The sequence below is a fragment of the Ursus maritimus genome, unplaced genomic scaffold, assembly GCF_017311325.1.
Source record: "Ursus maritimus isolate PB19 unplaced genomic scaffold, ASM1731132v1 scaffold_36, whole genome shotgun sequence".
Classification (NCBI taxonomy): Eukaryota; Metazoa; Chordata; class Mammalia; order Carnivora; family Ursidae; genus Ursus; species Ursus maritimus.
The window spans coordinates 8,001,685-8,021,229 of NW_024426230.1; the positions used below are offsets into that span (position 1 = coordinate 8,001,685).

Below are 19,545 nucleotides of genomic sequence, written 5' to 3' on the forward strand. Positions count from 1 at the left end.
AGATGTGATTTTGTAATTAATGTCTTCTGCAATGTAAGTAAACATTTATACTTTCCTCTGCTCTTGCACCTTCATAATCAGTCATTCTAGTAGAGGCTGACCTTGACTGATTAAAGTGGGGGGACACCTGGGTGGTTCAGTTGGCTAAGCATCCAACTCTTGATTTTGCTCAGGTCATGATCTCAGGATTGTGCAATCGAGCCCCACACAACTCAGAACCTGCTTAAGATTCTCTCTCTCCCTCTGCTCCTCCCCCTGCCTCTCTCCACCACACCCCACCCCGTCTCTTAAAAAAAAAAATCCTAAAGGGATGAGGGGCAATCTATCTCTCAGATCAGCTATCATGTCACAGAGTTTTGTCCTGTTGATCCCTATAAATTAATGTCAGCAGTAAAGGTTCATTTAATGGCTACCACCTGACTTGCTAGCAGCCTTTAAAACTAATTCACTAACTAAAACAGGCTATTTTTCAGAAGTTCCAGCTATAAAAATCTCAGGTAAATATATCTTTAATTTTCCAAACCATCCCTCCAAAAATATTAAAAATTTAAATAATAGTCACAATTTCTGTGGAGAAATATATATCTATATATAAAATTGAGTCTTCTGTCATTCAACTGAAGTTCTGTAAGCTCAAAGACATAGGGTACCTTAAAACAAAACGAAACTTTGGTGTTTAAGATGAATGTTTAAAAATGCACAGAATAAAACATGAGTTTTTTTCCAATTTAATTCACTATCTTAAAAAGTTAACAAATAAGTACAGATGATTTTTATACAAGAGGGCAACAAACAACTGACTTCCCCTGGTGTTTATGTGGATATTTTCCTGCCACATTTACACAAATGTGTCATTAACAAAGCAACCCCAATTCTTCTCAAATTTCTTTTTCACTTTTCCCAAATTTGAAAAGTCTCATTTACCCATCAGTGCTCTGAGATTCTCATAACAGTATGAAAAGTCAACACTGTCATAGGCCATAAATTTAAAGGGAGAATTTCAGCTGTTGCCTGGATAATTCAGGCCAAAATATACAAAAGTCAAAAGCATCTGCAGTACTGTGGGATCTCTTTAACTTTCAATTTCAGAAATGACAGAACTATTTCTCCTAAGTATTTTGAAAGAACAGTTTTAAGAAATGTCAGAAAAAAACAATTCGAAAAGACAAAAGAAATATTTTATAGTCAATATCAAGTAAAAACAATTAAAACAGGCAAACCTAAGGTCACACATTATGACTTTGTATTTACTAATGCCAACATTAATGGACTAATTAGCTAAATAATTATTAAATTTCACTATGGCTATTAGAACATTCGTAACTCTATAGAACTATCATTCATCTATGTATCTCTAACAAAATGCTAGGCAGTGAGATATTAAGAATTAATGGAAATAGGTAAATCTTACACATTTATCGGCCTAACAGTAATCTCTAATTTCTCAGAAATGCTTAAGTATCTTTACTTCTGCACGGAAGTAGGCAGTATGTAAAACAGTCTGAATTTTCTAAAATAATTATCATGGGGATTTATTAGAGGATTTTCTCCCTGACACTGAGTAACTGCAATGAAAACCTGCCAACTGGATATCTAAACATCAGTTAAATTCTTCACAAAAGAAAATGCTATTCTTACTCACAAAACAGCTCTCCTTTATAACTTTCCCACTTACAAGTATCACCACCACTGCTTTGGTTTCTTTTCTTAAAATTCTACAACTACATTTTAATAATTCCTCTTCAACCTGTAGGGGCACCTGGGTGGCTCTGTCAGCAAGTGTCCCGCTCTCGATTTTTGCTGTCATGATCTTGGGATTGTGGGACTGAGCCCCACATCCAGCTCCACGCTTACCAGGGAGTCTGCTTGGGATTCTCCTTCTCCCTCTGCACACCAACCCACATAACTAAAATAAATGATCTTTTTTTTTTTTTAAAGACCTCATCCATTTATTTGACAGAGATAGAGATAGCCAGTGAAGAGAGGGAACACAAGCAGGGGGAGTGGGAGAGGAAGAAGCAGGCTCCCAGTAGGGGAGCCTGATGTGGGGCTCGATCCCATAACACCGGGACCACGCACTGAGCCGAAGGCAGACGCCCAACCACTGTGCCACCCAGGTGCCCCTAAATAATCTTTTTTTTTTTAATTTCTCTTCAACTTTTTAAATGGGAGGGGTTGTTTTTAAAAAGAATTTTCCCTACCAAGAAAAAAAAAAGCCTCCTTTATGCTTCTGATTAATCTACCCTATTGACTTTATTCTAATCAAAGCTTTCATTCTTATCCATTACCACCCTGATTCCTAATTAGTTTTCCTAACTCCCAGTTTCATTTACCTTCAATCAAATTGAAAAACCACAAATTAATTTTGTAAAATTATCACAATTATGACCCCTAATTTAGAAACCACAAGTGGCACCTTAACACTCTTTGGATCAAAGCTAACTAAAATCTTGTACTTTACCTTGAGTGTGCTTCACGATCTGATCTTTCTATCCAATCTTATTTTTTAATGCTCCACAACACAAATCTCCACGATTTTAGACTCAAAGCAGTTTCCTTATGACACAATCACACAAGTTCTATCTCTAACATGCACTTCAACTTACCACAATTCTACCCATTCCTTCAAAACAGTTCCAGCTCTCCTCTATGAAGCGTTTGCTAATCTTTCCCTGCTCATTCTTATTATACTTGTATGTACCATAATATTTAACTTTATTAGATATTATCTTACAGATAATTTCATGATAGCTAATGTCAAAAATAATAAAGATGAGAAAAAAAGTTTTATTACACATGTGAAGTCATAATCTTCCTGAACACGCAGACTGAGAAACACGGAAGAAAAGGAAAACAGGAGATAACGTGAAAGTTACTGTTTAAACTGAAGATCCCAAATTATGTAGTAACTGTAATTATTTTTTCATACTATATCCAAATATTAGTCTTTGTGTGGCAGAATGCCAAGTTCAGGAGATGATGTAAGAACCCTCCTTTAATTCTAGTTGCCCAAAAGCTGCTAAAAGATTAAAGCAGATTTCATAACCATATATGAGAGTCTTATGTAGCCCCTAGTTTGTAGAATACCTTTCAACTACAAATTTAATGTGTCTTCATTCTCCTTCTAAATCTAGCCAATATTCTAAATACAATAAATGTAACAAAATACAATTTCAAATAAAAAATATGAAGCCTAATTAGCAGTAATTAGAAAACTGTAAACATATTAGTATAAAGAATATTACACATATTATAGAAATATTCAAGGCCCTAAATGAAAACTCATTAAGCATTTATTAAATAAAACCTGATTCTTAATTATTGTTGGACTTTATAGGAAAAATACTTTATCTAACTTAACAACAAGAAAAACTTTTTTTAGTTGGGGGGGCAGTCAAAGGGAGAGGGAGAAAGAGAATCCTAAGCAGGCTCCACGCTCAGTGCAGAGCCTGACACAGTGCCCAATCTCATGACCCTGAGATTATGACCTGAGCCAAAATCAAGGGTCATATGCCTAATGGACTGAAAGCAGTTTCCTTATGACACAATCACACAAGTTCTATCTCTAACATGCACTTCAACTTACCACAATCAGGTGCCCCAAGAAAAACTTTTTTTACTACTCTGAATTATAAAACAACCCACCTACATCTTAACCATGACCATCAAATCTTCTAAATGTACAATCTGCTAAAAAGATTATAGGACAATGGAAAACATACTAATTATGCCATGTGTAAGCCAAACCATGGACTGATGACTGCTATGTTCGTGTTTTTAAACCCATATTTATTCTCAAACACACATATTCAAGACTTACAGAATTTCTCTCTCTACAGACTCTTATTACTGTAAGTACTAAAGTACTTTTTACTGAATCTTTTTCCCCTTCTCATAAGTGCTCCCCCCTTTGTTAATAAAACCTTATATTCTAAGGCGAAAGCAACTGTTAGCAGGCAATCTGGAAAAGGTAAGTTTATTTTATTTTTTTAAAAGATCATATTTATTTATTTGAGAGAGAGACAGAGATAGCATGAGTGGGGAGGAGAGGGAGAAGCAGGCTCCCGGCAGAGCAAGGAGGCTGACATGGGGCTTGATCCCAAGACTTTGGGATCATGACCTGAGCTGAAGGCAGACGCTTAACTGACTGAACCACCCAGGCACCCCGATAAGTTGATTTTAAAATAAGGATTTAGTTATGTCATGTTAGCTAGATCTGTTCTATTTTCTAACTATTGTTCTAATTAAAATAATGCTTTCACATGAAAACTATCATCTTAAAAAAAAATCACAAGAAGAAAAAAAAAAAAAACTAGTTCGGCTACAAAGTGATCCATAGTTTTAGAAAGTATACTGACTCAAAGAGTATCAATCTGATACTTTCTGACCCTTGTCAAAATGTCAAGTTAAGATAGTTAGCCACAGGGGTGCCTGGGTGGCTCAGTCGTTGGGCGTCTGCCTTTGGCTCAGGGCATGATCCTGGAGTCCTGGGATCGAGCCCCACATTGGGCTCCTCCTCAGGGAGCCTGCTTCTTCCTCTCCCACTCCCCCTGCTTGTGTTCCCTCTCTCGTTGGCTGTCTCCCTCTCTGTCGAATAAATAAATAAATAAATAAATAAATAATCTTAAAAAAAAAAAAAAAAAGATAGCCACAAAGTGAGTCTGTAGTTTTAAAAAGTGTATCAATCTGATACTCTCTGACCCTTGTCAAAATGTCTAAAATAAGGTAATGTGTTAGGGGGAGGAAAAAAAGAAAGAAATCTAAGTTGAACTGAATGGTCTGTTTTAAAAAGTGTGAAATCAGGGGCAGCTGGTCAGTCAGTTAACTGTCTGACTCTTGATCTCAGCTCAGGTCTTGATCTCAGGGTCGTGAGTTCAAACCCCATGCTGGGCTCCATGCTGGGCATGGAGCATGCATGCATACATACATACATGCATAAATAAAATAAGGTGTGAAATTAAAACAGGAAATATAAAACCAATTGCATCCCTTTAATATGAGACAACTGTTTTTTGTCTTTGATGCAAGAGAGAGATTAACTGTTTTATGGACTCTTCAACTTTATACTCTCTCCTAAACAGAAGCACAGCTTAAATATCAGATATTTGGAGCAGCTGGGTGGCTTAATGGCTTAAGTGTCGGACTAATGATTTCAGCTCAGGTTATGATCTCAGGGTCATGGGACTGACTGAGCCCAGTGTGGGGCTCTGTACTCAGCAAGGAGTCTGCTTGAGATTCTCTCTCTCCCTCTGTCCCTCCCTGGGCTCGAGTGCATGTGCGCATGCTCTCTCTCAAATAAACAAATAAATAAGTAAAATCTTTTTAAAAATATCATAGACCTTTTACAGTGTGCACCAAGTTATTTTTAAAAGCCTACTCTAAGTTTTTGCTACAAAATAGTAATTTCTCCTTAAATGTTAAAAAATCCAATACATAGATATTTGGATAAAAGTCACACTTGACAAAAATATTGCATTTTCTGGTGATAGTCTGTCATATTGGATCCGGAATAACAAGTGACAAACACTAATATAAAATTTTTAAAAAACCAGAAAACAATCCAGGGACACTCAGTTATAATTCCTATTTTGAAAATATTGAAAAAGTTAAAAGACTTTCCTTTTCCAATGTATTGACAAGTCAAAGGATGTGCAGCAATTCTGTAACATCAGTAAAGAACATCAGTATAGAAGACAATCATATTCTATACATGGAAAAGACAGGAAAATTAGAACAAATGACCATCATGAAGAAAACTAAGACAAGTTCATTCATTCACCAACAACCAGAACTGTAAACATAATATTCTCAGAACGTGAGTCTTTGAAATGGGAAAAGCCTATAAATCGTTTGAAGAGAAGATATGAAACAATCTAATTTTAATAAGCCTCAATTTTAAAGGTCTTAAATAGCACAGGAGTAACAATAAGCCATAGAATAAGAGCATCTATAAAAGAAAACATATTACAATCCACAATTTAAACTTTCCATGTTGAAAACCCAAAACAGACAAAAAGCAAAGAAGTCTTAAAAAATTTTTTTAGCTCTTTCCTCATATTCTAACTAAAGGTTTCAAATTTCAGATGCTTCACACTTACTCTAGATGCTACACAGTGATTTTTGTTATTGATTTACACGTTTTTACTGAGGTATAAAATACAGCAAAATGGAGACCATCAAAAACTTCTCTAGAAAAATCCTACCAGACCAATATTTTAATATAACAATAAATTTAGAACCTCTCCCTGACTCCCTTCCCCAATTACAGAATCCTTAAAAATTATTAAAGAATAAAAGAAAACTGAGTCATAGGTCAGACAACAGTACTATATCATTTAATTTCCTGATTTTCATCATTGTATTGTGGTCACTTAAGAGAATGTTTTTGTTGTCCGGTAACATATGCTAAACCATTTAAGGAACAACATGTCTGCAACCTACTCATTTTTTGAACTATTCAAAATAATAAATGTAGATATTTACAGAGAGAAAGAATAAAGCAAATGTGGTGAAATGTTAATAACTGGGGGATCTGGGTGAAAATTACCTGGAATTCTTTGTACTATTCTTGCAATTGTACTTTTCCTTAAGTAAGAAATTACATCAAAATAAAAAGTTGAAAAGGAAGCTTAACACTTTTGAAGCCTGAGAACAAAATAACTGCATCAAGTCTCTTTAGTTTCATGGTCTTTACTTTTAGAAGTATTAATAAAGTATAACTCCTAAGTATATGTCACTTAACATGAAATTAATACTGAATTGTATCTACAATCCAAGGCAAAGGTGGTCACATTTAAGTCATTTTGTTTTGCCTCAGTTGGGGGGAAAAAAAAGGTATAGTGAAGTAAACAAGTCAGAAGACAAATAACCACTAGTTTCTTAGCTCTGGGTTTTATAATTCTTTCCATTTAAGAGTCAAATCATGTTTGAGACTTCCAAAGTTAAAAAGATGATAGTCTCACCACTTTTTTCTTTCCGTTAAAAAAAAAAGCATTTAGATTTGGTTACATCTGCTGAATTTATATGGTAAAATTAGCAAATAATTTTCTTCCCTCTAAGAAGCTAGAAAAAATCTGTAGAAATGTAGTATTATGATCCAGTGGGTATAATTCATTCACATTTTGGAATAAAGGAAATAAATTAAGACTATAGTTTATGAATTATTCTATCTTGTACAAAGCTGTATCTAATAAAATATCAGAATAAAACTCAACAGACAGCCAAGAAGAAAATTCATGAATTATCCTTTTCATGTAAAATTATATCTTTGTATTAATACGATGATGTACATAGATTAAGACAGAAGTTATGATCCATCAACTAAAAAAAAAGGTTTTTTGTTTCCTTAAGTTTATCTTCATATCAGGGATTCAGAGCCAACATATTCATACTGAACTCGATATATTCAAGAGCAAAAAGGTTTTATTTAAATTCACAGTAAGTGCAAAAAGAAACATTATCTTCTAATTCATTCCTGAGACATTTTTCTGGAAACTCATCTTTGTATCTACACATACAAGTCACCTTAAAGACACTGACATTTGTAAAAACGTTAAAAATGAGAAATAATCTAAAGGTCTAACTAATGGAGGCCAGGTTAAATCTACCAACTGCAAAATTACGTAACCATTAAAATTGTATCTTTTTCAGATGACTGTGAAACATTTAAGACAAAATGAATTAAAAATAACAATGATATTTTTGTTAAAAATTAAAAAGGAAGTTTATATAAAAGACAACACTTAGAAAAAGTTATAAAGATATATGTCAAATATTGATCTCTAAGTATTAAGATTCTGGGTGTTTTTTACGTTTTTCTTTTTGTTTCTACATATTATACTTCTTATACTGTCTGAGTAACAAGCATGTGTTATTTTTATGGTTATATAAACAAAGTTCTTAAAAAAAAAAGACTTAAAACCTAAATTAAGAGGACCTGGCTAAATAATGCAGTACATATCTAGATAATAAAACAGTATTGAGACATGAGAGCCTCAGGCATGGCTCTGCAGGCCCCAGCTCCTAATTTATATCACAGCAATCCCCTTTTGTCCACTTCACATAGCTCTCCAATCTTACATTTAACAACAAGGTAGTTTGGTTAAAAAAAAAAAAAAATGAAAACATGTTATACGGAGGAATATTTACTGACATGAAATGATGTCTTCTATGAAGTGTCAGCTAAATAGGCAAATAACAAAACTTTTCATCCTATGGTCATATTTTTAAAAGTTAATTAAAATTTTATGGAGGTTTTGAATTTTAGTTTCAGTTCATTTGTTTCTAATATTTCTTAAATGCGCGGGTATAACATTTTTTAGAAACATTTAAAACCTACAACTAAAAAAAGACCTTCAATTGACTTATATCTTATTTACTAAACCTCAAAAAGGTATAGACCTAATCATATCAGGGGAAAAAATTGGGTATTTATATTTTAAATTAAAGCAACATTATCTAACATTTCCAAAGAAACCTTCAGCAGATGAGTCAGTTCATGAACAGCATACATAAAATAAGTAATCTAATTTAAACTACATTTCATTAAAAAGACCTAAACATCAAAATTCTAATGCCGTCATGTCTATATTCAAATAGTCAATCATGCAAAAGTACTTTTATACTAAACATGCATGAACTATATCGGTAAATGATGTTAGAGCTTAACACAGCCCCTGCCCAGCACTAAATGTTTTTAAATACAATAAGCAATTCACTGTATAACCTGAAACTTCTTAGAGAACAGTTTTTCATTCACGTGCATAGCAAATTAGCATAATTTTATAAAAGAAAATTGTGTAATAAGTCCCTAAAACTCCCCTTATTAGCTTCCACAATAAATTAAACCATTTAAAAAGAGTTTTACTGAAAAAAAACTTACACCCTACTCTATTACACCTGCCATTTTATAATCTGTCACCAAAGGAATATGAAAAGAATGCCTATATGGTTTTAGCCTTTGCCATCACTTTGTCCTTGACATAGTCAAAAAATAAGACTAGCAAGAATCAACGGCCAGTTCAAAATAAAGCTTCCCCAAAATAAGTTTCAAGTTTCTTCATTTAATATTCAAACGTCTGAAGATGCTTTTCATGTGGCTGTTTTTAAAGTCTGATTCAACAAAATGGAAATGAATGGTATTTTCGATAAGTGCTATAGCTAAATTTACACTTTTATAGTACATTGGTCAGATACAACATAGTGAAAAATACTATGAAAAAAAGTTACTCAACTAGAGACCAAACAAGCCCTACTGCCCTCACTATCCTTTCTATTAGCTTTCCACCAGAGTAGCCAAGAAAATACTACCCAGGAGAGATTTTTCTGCTGCCCTCCTGGTTTGCTGTTGGATTAAGGCCAGAAAGCAGCAAAGATGGAAAGGGCTTTTATATTCGCTATGTTTAAGGATTCCCAAACTAAGAAATGTAACCTGGATAGGAGTTGGTTATAGCTCTAACACCCTATTTCTCAAAAATAAAGAAATTTATACTTTCTCCCTTTTGAAGAAGTTTGTTACTTTTAATTCTAAGGCCAATATTCCTTATAATTTGGTAAATTTTTTAAAGCTTTAAAAAAAAAAAACTCCCTTGAAATCTTTCCTTCATCCTTATTAACATTATTTAAAATGATTTTTCACTTGATTAATAACACATCCTAAGTTATACTCAAATAAATTTCAATTATACAACAAAGTTTAAAGTCAGCTGCCCCCTTACGAAACCAAAAAAAGGTACACACATACAAAAAAACAAGAGTTGAAGAATTTTTTTTCTCAAAGATTGGTATACAAAAATTATAATAGAATCTGCACTTACTCTTCACCCCTTTCTTCCCCTTTCGTTCCTTCTTGTACTGTTCCTTCAGTTTACTTATTAGTCCCTGGTCTACATCCCAAACCTCAGTAGGTGGGGAGAGGTCATCTTTATCTACATGCAGCATATTATTAAAAGAAAAAAAATCAGCAGTTGGCAATGCAAGCTGTTGGCAGTTAACTGTTATAGCTTTACATAATCATAATAAAAATGTACTAACAACATATACCCAAAATACTTTAAAGGTGCAGTTTCAGTTTTGGTATTCACAACTCAAACTCTAAATGCCCATCTCATATGTTTCTAAACAGTTAATACTAACAGTTAAATGGTGCTTCATTTCTATGAATCACAAATTTGAAGGTTATTATTCTTTCAATGACTAATATTCAATGGACTGACATTAGAAAACTAATGTTATACAAAATAGATCACTGCATCTTTATAAAAATGTTCATAAAAATTATTCAGCCAGCATTATAAAAGCAAATGAATGAATTACATGCGAACTACTCATAAGAGTGCAAGCTGGAAAGGTCAGTGCCATTTTATTGATGAAAATATTCATGCACCTTCTGTCACACTGATTCTGCATGCACGGGGTAACTATACTAATGGAGGCATTCTAGTCCAATATAATACATTCATATAGTTCCAAAATACATTGTCTCCAATAATACATACAAAGCATTCAGAGAATCCCACCTCGGCCCCCACCCCACCCAAATAGTTCAACATCTCATTACCTTCTTCCATTGGTCTACAACTAAAATTAGCAAAAAAAAAACAAAAAAAACAAAACTCAAATTCCACTGAAGAATTTTTTGAGTTGATTTTTTTTTAGGGTAAAAGCAGTGACAAGCATGGAGAAGTGAAAACATATATTGCTGTACATCTGCTAAAGATGAAATGTCAGCTATTTTAGCTGAATAACAAATCTGTATTTATTTTAAGTAAATACTTGTGCCTGGAAAAATTTTACTCTATAATAAACTAGAAGGAAAACAGCATTAAAAAGAAGCAGAATTAAAAATAAGTCTATTAGAATTACTTTAAGTATTAAGGGTTTTCCCTTCATTTGCTTAGTTTTAAAACAGCCACGTTATTTAGAAAGCTTAACGTTCTGTTACAGAGTAACAATGATGAGTTTATGTAACTATGTTACTAAATAAAAATTACACCAAAACACATAGGCTAAGTCAATCAACAGGACCGACAGAATAGTGCAATTTTAGGGAAAACATACTTCCTAAATTTTTGATAACTCATTATACTCTAGATCACAAGTCTTGTAAAACTGCATAGGCCTCACTGACTTAATCCATACAGTAGACATAAAAAAGCCATTTTTCCCCCTTACATATTGCTATATGTAGTAAATATAGGAAATTCTCATATTTGAATGGCATGTAGAAATTCAATTACTTACTCTACCTTCAGCCTTTCCTACTATAAATGTTATCACTTTCTCCCCTATGAATATACCTATGATCTTAGGCAGTCAGTAAAAAGCTAAATTCAAAGCTTTAATTTGCCAACCTTAATTACTTAAAACTAGGTTGCTCAACACTGAAACTTACATATAAGATTATCTGTCAAATTTGCAAATTGTAATACTGTTTGTAATACTGTAATAATACTGACTTAAAGTCACTTTTTGTGTATTCTAAATCCAGATGTTTACTGAAACTGTGCTGTATCAGAAACTGTTCTGTGAACTCACTGGATACTCCAAAAAAAAGTGATCTGAAGAAGGAATCATTTGCATTCATTTAATAAAACTAGCAATTATTTTTAAAAGTGACCACTTTAAGTAAGCCAAAATGACACATTTTTAAACCTACAGAAAGAAATTTTAAAAAAGTTTAAGTGGTATAAACTTCATACAGGTAATTCCATAGGACAGAAAATTTTAGTAAGATAGCCCAACAATTTTTTAAAAGCCCTCTGTAGAAAAAATAAAGCTGTGAGTAACTCTAATTCAAGTAGCAAAGGGTACTGAGTGAAAAAGCAAAAGGGAATAAAAAGGATAAGCCTAAGGGAAAATAAAACAAATATTACTTGCAAGATAACCTAAAGTCTAGAAAACAAAGGTTAACTCGAAGCAGTGCAAAGAACAGGTTGGTGAATGCATATGCGCCCAAAAAACATCCTGAAACTTGCCTGGTAATAACGGCTGATTTGATATTGCTTATAAGAAATAGTTAAGAGCAAAAGGGAAGAGGCAGCGTAATCTTCTATATATTAATTCTGTTTTTTAAAAATCTAGGGGGAAAAAAATACCAAGAAATGAGGTTGAATCAGTTAAGGGAACTTTTTTGTTTAAAAGAAAACATAAATATGCACATATAAAAAAATGACCCTTAACAACTCAAAACCACAAAAACATAAAATTCTACTACGGTAATTCTAACTATCAGAGCAGAGGAATTATATAAATCTACTTAATGTAGCATAAAAATGTAACTAACTTCACTTTATGCAAATATTCAGTACTTTAATTATCCAATCCATTATATTTAAATACAAACATTCAGGTACTAATTATATCTGGTACTCCTATAAATTTCCACAAATCACAGATTCAAAGTGGAGGAGAAAATAACCAAACATGCTCAAAATGCCAAGTCTCCGTGAGAGAAACAGCAAAATTAGAAATGCCTACTAATATTTTTGATTATGAGAAGAACTAAAAACTACCAAAATTAAACCCAGACTACCTAATGTAGATAACGGAAGAAAAAGAGGATTTAAAAGCTTCCTAAAAAGCAGTGGTTTTATAGGATAAAAGTATTCACACTTAGAATATCTGAGATTTCTAATATTACAAAATAAAAAAACAACAGATTACCCACTATGGGTGAGTATTGGGATATGTTTCATTAGGACACATTATTTATTAAAAACAAAAAATAACAAAAGAAAATGTCTTTTACCCAATACTTTAAATCTCAAAAACTGCCACCTTCCCGTTTGTATGTAAGTAAACTCAAATTTAAGCAAATGAGTTAAATAAAGATATGTTTGTATATCCATCCTCTTTGTTTTGGAAAAACTGAAATATAGCACCTGTTGAGTAGAAGTGAAAAATTCAGAAACATTGCATAGATCCTTTGACAGTTTTCATTTGTTAAGGAAAGAAACTGCCTGAACAATTTTGTTCTTTTCCTTCTAAAGAACTTAAAATGTTTTAAAGATGGTTCAGTCTCATCTGGAAGGAAGAGACTTTCAGTTACTTCCATTTACACAAAGATTCAGATCACTCTCAAATAGTAATGGTAAAAGTGAATAACGTTTTACAATTATCAATCACTATTTAGGTCTGCTTTTGAAACTGCACTAGAGCCAAAAGTCTTCGGTCATAAGGACCAATCGACTGTACACAATACGGTATTTCATTATTAAAAAAAATAATGCCATTCTATACATATTAAATTCCTGAAATTTTTGTATATTCTTTTGACTAACAGTTAAACTTCCAGCAATTTTAGGCAAAGAAAGCGAGACTGGTTGGTTATAGGCCAAGATTTAAGCTATACAGGTATTTGAAAACTGTTGATTATTTTCTTTAATGAAAATAATGAAAATAATCTAAATATTCATCAGTAAAGCTCCAATTAAATAATGGAACATATTGACAGGATATTAAAAAGCTATTAAAAATGTTGTCACAGAAGAACAATATATTAGGTGAAGAGTGGGTTATAAATTGGCACTAAGCAAAACCTTTTGTTAAATAAAGATAGATATACATATATAAATGTTAACCATGATTCTCTGTACATAGTGGCATTATAGTTTACTTTTAATTTCTTCACAGGTATGTGTGGGTTTCTAAACTTCTAAAATACACGAGTCATAAAATAATTATATATTTATATTATTTAAATGTATTTATATTATTATTTAAGAAAACCCAAAAAAACAGTACTTTAGAAACTACTGCGGGAAAATATTAGGTATTTCCAACACTGAATGGGTTGCACAAAGAAGCTTAAAAAAAAACTTTGATGCTTTCATCGTGTTCCCTGAACAAGGCTAATTCTCAAGAAAAGTAAACGAATATAGCCATTTTCAAATATTAAGTACAAAAATGAATATTCAAAGTCTAAAAAGTAATTCTGAAGGTTTTTTCATATTTTCCACTAACGTGCCTCTTCTCTTTCCACTTAGAAGAAGAGACAAGTAAAGGTCTGAAACAATGCTTGAGAATTGTAATCAATAAGAAAGCTGGTAACAAAATTCAGATTTTTAAGTACTTGAATTGTTATCAGGATAATAAATAATTATATTACCTATTAGGTTTTGTTTCTCCTGCTATTAGCAAATTCAGTTTCAATACACAAATGAGGCATTTTTAAATAACATGTGTTCCCCATCACCAAAGTAGTTTTTAAGTAGCTAGTGATAATTCTTCCTGCTAGTAACTAAGCACTTAGGCGTTCATTTGAAATGTGCATCAAGGTACTTAGTAACCTTCTCCAATAAAGCTCTGTAAACACAGTGTGAGTTCTACCTGTTAAGATAACATGCTGGTATTAAAAGCCGACTGAATGCACAACAGAGTGGACCTCAGCTACTATCTTAATATAATTTTTATACTTTTATTTTCTAAGGGGTTTTTAACCCTGTATACATACAATTGTTTTCTTTTAGTTATGGCTGGATTATTATTAGCATTACATATCATTTCCAAAGGCTAGGCCCTAACATATGCACACTAAATTATTGTATGTGGTAACGTTTAATAACTTCACTAAACCTTGCTCAATGTAAAGCTATAAATCAGGATTAGTAGCTTTATTACTTTCTACCAATAAGTCAGGTAACATCATATGGGCATAACAAGAGTTAAATCTTTAAACCTAGATTCATTACCAAATTAAATGGGAATGTTTAAAACTATATACATTTTTTAAAAATATGCTAAGAGGAAAGAAATTGGATTTCTTTCAACTTTAAATCAAGATAAGTTTCAAAAATCAAAATCCACCAAAAGGCATACATTGAACAATAGTTTTGTCACCAAATCTAAATAAATTGGTGCAAAATACCCTGAAATTATTCAATACCACTTCCCCTTGCTCTTGTTCAACTGCCACCATACATTCAAATACTCACATTCCACATATAATATTCAATAGCAATACGTCTTTAAAGACTATTCTCCCACCCCCATATTTCATTATCACCTTACCCCATTCTGTGCCATCCCCTGAACTCCGTGCTTCTCCAGCTCCTTCACCATCTTCAGCAGTCACTAAAAAATCAAATTCTTTCAGAGCTTCCTCAGTATCAGGATCATCAGTTAGGTCAGCAGCTAAACCTTCATTACCTATCTGTAAATGGAACATAAGCCAAGAATTACTTTTACCCTAGATATAAAAGGTGTCCTTTATATGTTTTCACACAATTATCTTTATATTTAAACTCCCATTTTTAAATTACTTACATATATAAAATTTTAGATTTTCCATTTATCTCACCAATCCCAAACTATACCCTATATAAATGGTTCTTAACAGTACCATGTGAAGATTACTGAAAGATATGATGCAAGTAATCTGGTAGTAAAAAATGGTTAAAATACTAATCACAAATAGTTAAGTTCTTTAATTATAACAGATTTGCAATTACCCCTATTTACAGACCCTTTTCGCTCACTTACATTCTCATATGTTGTGTTGAACTGACTTCACTCACTGAGAACTGCAAATGTAGTCCATAATTCACAGGGCTATGGCATAGCTAATAAGGATATTAACTGATCTTAAGTCAACAGCTGTGATAATAGCGCTTTACCTCCCAAGAAAAAAGGGGGGGGGATCAAAATCTCCATTCACCCACCATTTTACACACGAGTTACACACATGAAATGTGATAGGAACATTGAAAATTGCTTTAATAGCCTAGAAACTTTTCTTGAGGAACAAGAACCCTACTATAACATCCCAAGGAACCAAAACTTAACCTATGCACTTTTTTTAACATACGTGAAATACTCTATACTACTGTGATAATTCATAAATGGACCATCTAATCTATGTATACTCTTAAAGCCAACCCACATCACTGATAAAACTGATAATTCAGTTTCTTAGGTTATGAGCAAAAGTAAATTCTTATTAATCCTTATCAAAGAACAAGAATGTGGACACATACATTTATAATCCATAGTTTACGCCCTCACCCAGAGTGGGAGTATCCCCACTACACCTTCACTTTATTTATCACCTGTTTACTATACATGAAGAGACAGACTTCAGCAGTGATTCTTAATTGTAGCAGGAATGGAGAAGGTATTTTTTTTTTTTTTTTAAGTTTCAAACCGCCAAACTAGTTCTATAAAAACAGACCCCCTTTTGTCATTTAGTGAATGATACAGCAAATAATAATTTCTACTATATGTGGGTAGTATTACTGACAATATATAAAACTTTCAAGTGAGATGATAAAATAAAAAATAATCACTCCCAATGTAACTTAAAACACCCTGAAAATTTCTATTCCAAATACATACATATATTATTTATTTTATTATTTTAGCTAATAAAAATTAAAAATGGAGTTCCTACTTTGTGTTTATTCATCCGATGTTTATCTTTTCCTTCTGGGATGCCTTCAATCATGTCATTTTCCTCTTCTTCATCACTGTCATCAGCATTTTCTAAAAAATTGAATGTCTCAAGAACATCACCAGAGGGCCTGTCAAAGAGGAAAAGATGAATCCAAATATTCCAATGGTTAATTCTAATATTTCTTTGTTTCCTACTTTCAAACAGTACTTGAAAGTAGTATAGAGATTCAAATGATAACCTATTTATAATGTATTGCCTAAGTATCTTACCCAAGAATATAATGTTTTGAAGATTATTTATCTTTTCGGACTAAAGTAAAAGCGATTGTTCTGTTAAGTTTCTCCAATGTTTATTTATCAACATACTTTGAGTAATTACTGTATCAAAATCTTATAGTAACAGACACTCAAATGTGGTATTATTTCTCAAAATAAAGCCATCATAAGCCAGCAAGTTAAACTTAGCATTTCCTATAGCTCTGCAACCCCTTACAGAGGCCCAAATGTCTGAAGACTAAAACCTGCCCAGATTTAAAGTTATAGGGTAAATCAGATCTAGATATTCCAAGCCATTTCACAGACTTCCTTACCTAGAAAACAGGATTCTCAATATACGAAAGAAATACTTTCGAGTCTTTCAGAATCATTTATTTAATAGGTAAGAATGATAATCTATTTTTATCTATCTATGAAGTCATTTCTTAAACTGTAATCTGAGCTCCTCCTCTATGTACAAAAAAGGGTTTTCAAATAGCTGTTTAAATGTCTAATAACAAAGCAAGAGAACAGTGGAAACTTCAACCCAACAAAGGCTTTCACAATAAAAGTCTCTGCTCTTCCATTAACTAGATGGCTGAATTTGGCCAAGTCACTTAACCTTTCAGCCGCAATCTCTTTACCAGTAGTTGAACTAGATGATCTTTTGGTACCAAAAAGAATAATAATCTAGGGGCGCCTGGGTGGCTCGGTCGTTAAGCGTCTGCCCTCGGCTCAGGACGTGATCCCAGAGTCCTAGGATCGAGCCCCACATCAGGCTCCTCCGCTGGGAGCCTGCTTCTTCCTCTCCCACTCCCCTTGCTTGTGTTCCCTCTCTCACTGGCTGTCTCTATCTCTGTCGAATAAATAAATAAAATCTTAAAAAAAAAAAAAAAGAATAATAATCTAAAATTTGGAGCTTTCTCCCCTCCCTGATTGTTTCTAAGGTCACAATACAATTCAGACTTTTTATTTCTTTAAGGGGGGGAGGGACAGAGGCAGAGGGAAAGAGAGAATCTTAAGCAGGCTCCATGCCCAGCATGGAGCCCTCAGTGCAGGGCTTGATCTCATGACCCTGAAATCATGACCTGAGCTGAAATCAACAGACAAGGGGGGCACCTGGGTGACTCAGTTGTTTGAGCATCTGACTCTTGGTATCAGCTCAGGTCACGATCCCAGGGTCGTGAGAGCAAGCGCTATATCAGACACCATGCAAGTGCAGAGTCTGCTTAGGATTCTCCCTCTTCCTCTCCCTCAATGCACATGCTCTCTCTCTCTCTCTAAAATAAAATCTAAAAAAAAAAAAAAAAAAAAAAAAAAAGTCAGACACTTAACTGACCGAGCCACCCAGGCACCTTAATTCATACTGTTTTTTAACATAGCATAGGACTTTAGTAGGTCTACTATACTCTGCCTAATCCAGCACATTAAAAACCTGCATAAAAACTGAATGTAGAAAGAGATGGTTTTTCCAAATAAAACTAGTAAAAACAAACTACCACAATAACACAACACACACTTTACAGCTTAACATTTACAATATGTCTTAATATCTGGGGATTAAATCAAAGGCAAAAAGATAATTGGCAAAATTGGTACATTAATGACAGAAAAATAGAAAATAGTACATCGAAGACATGAGAATTTTTTTATTAACTTTCACAAATTAAATAGTGCCGTCCCTTGGATAGAAATGTCTGTCTCTAAGGGCACCTGGGTGGAAGTCGGTTAAGTGTCTGCCTTCAGCTCAGGTCATGATCCCACGGTCCTGGAATCAAGTCCCATGTTGGGCTCCCGGTTCACCCAGGAGCCTGCTTCCACCCTCTCCCTCTGCCCCCCTACTTGTGCTTGCTCTCTCTAGTTCTCTCCTTCTCTCAAATAAATAAAATCTTTAAAAAAAAAAAAAAAGTCTATCTCTAAAGTGAAACTCATGTTTTAAGTTTTTATAAAATTGTATTTTTTTTAAAGATTTTATTTATTTATTTGTCAGAGAGAGAGAGCACAAGCAAGCTCCCTGGTGAGCAGGGAGCCCAACAAGGGACTTGATTCCAGGACCCTGAGATCATGACCCTAACCCAAGGCAGAAGCTTAACTGACTGAGCCACCCAGGTATCCCTTTAATATTGTATTTCATCACAGCAATACACATGCATGGCTTTAAAAGACAAATAGAACACAATCCAGAAAAGAAAATGAATCAGACTTCCCAAAATTAAGAACTTTGTTCTTCGAAAGACACTGTTAAAGAGAATTTAAAGAAAAGCCTACAGATCGGGAGAGAATATTTGCAAGTCATATACTTGATGAAGACAACCTGTGTCCAGAACATATAAAGAACACTTAAGTAACAGTAACAAATAGAATAAAAAATGAGAACATTATTCAAATAGACACTGTACCACAAGATGTAGAGATGGCATAAACTGATGCTCAGTATCATTAGTCTTTAGGAAAATGAAAGTTAAGCCACCACGATTATGAAGGGTCTGAGACTCTACCCCAGTTGCATGTTAACATACTGTTTCTTTTGAGATGGGTTTTTTTTTTTTTTTAGCGTTCAAGATGATGGCCTTTATATGGGTTTTTTTAATTATTAATTTTAGTGTAATTGGGAAGAATCCTTTCAATATGGAAACATACCTGGAAATTGACATCCTATAAATATATTCTAGAAAATTTTCTTTTATTACTAATTTAATAATCTTTTCAAGACCATTTTACCTGTTCTCTCTGAAACGCCTAGTCAGATGCTGGCCCTACTGAACTGATCTTTCAATTTTCGTATGTTCTCAGTCCTACTTCCTCTTTCCCCTTTTCTCTTTTGGGGGGGGGGTGATTCTTCAACCTTATCCTCCAAGTTTTATATAAAAATTTTTTCTATCACACCATTTAATTTCTAAC

The 19,545-nt window shown here is 33.3% G+C and overlaps 1 protein-coding gene across 3 annotated transcripts in view; it reads right to left on the bottom strand.

The window, feature by feature from the left end:
* The window catches only part of STRN3 (striatin 3), a 104,347-nt gene that overhangs the window by 23,081 nt on the left and 61,721 nt on the right, over positions 1 to 19,545 (bottom strand). For 2 of the 3 annotated variants that reach the window (XM_040620802.1, XM_040620804.1), the window contains 3 exons: positions 16,388 to 16,517; positions 15,010 to 15,151; positions 9,816 to 9,926 (listed from right to left, as the gene is read on the bottom strand). In XM_040620802.1, the coding sequence (XP_040476736.1) occupies positions 9,816 to 9,926; positions 15,010 to 15,151; positions 16,388 to 16,517 (383 nt within the window). The remainder of the gene's footprint in view (positions 1 to 9,815; positions 9,927 to 15,009; positions 15,152 to 16,387; positions 16,518 to 19,545) is intronic. The other variant, XM_040620803.1, reaches the window with a different exon arrangement.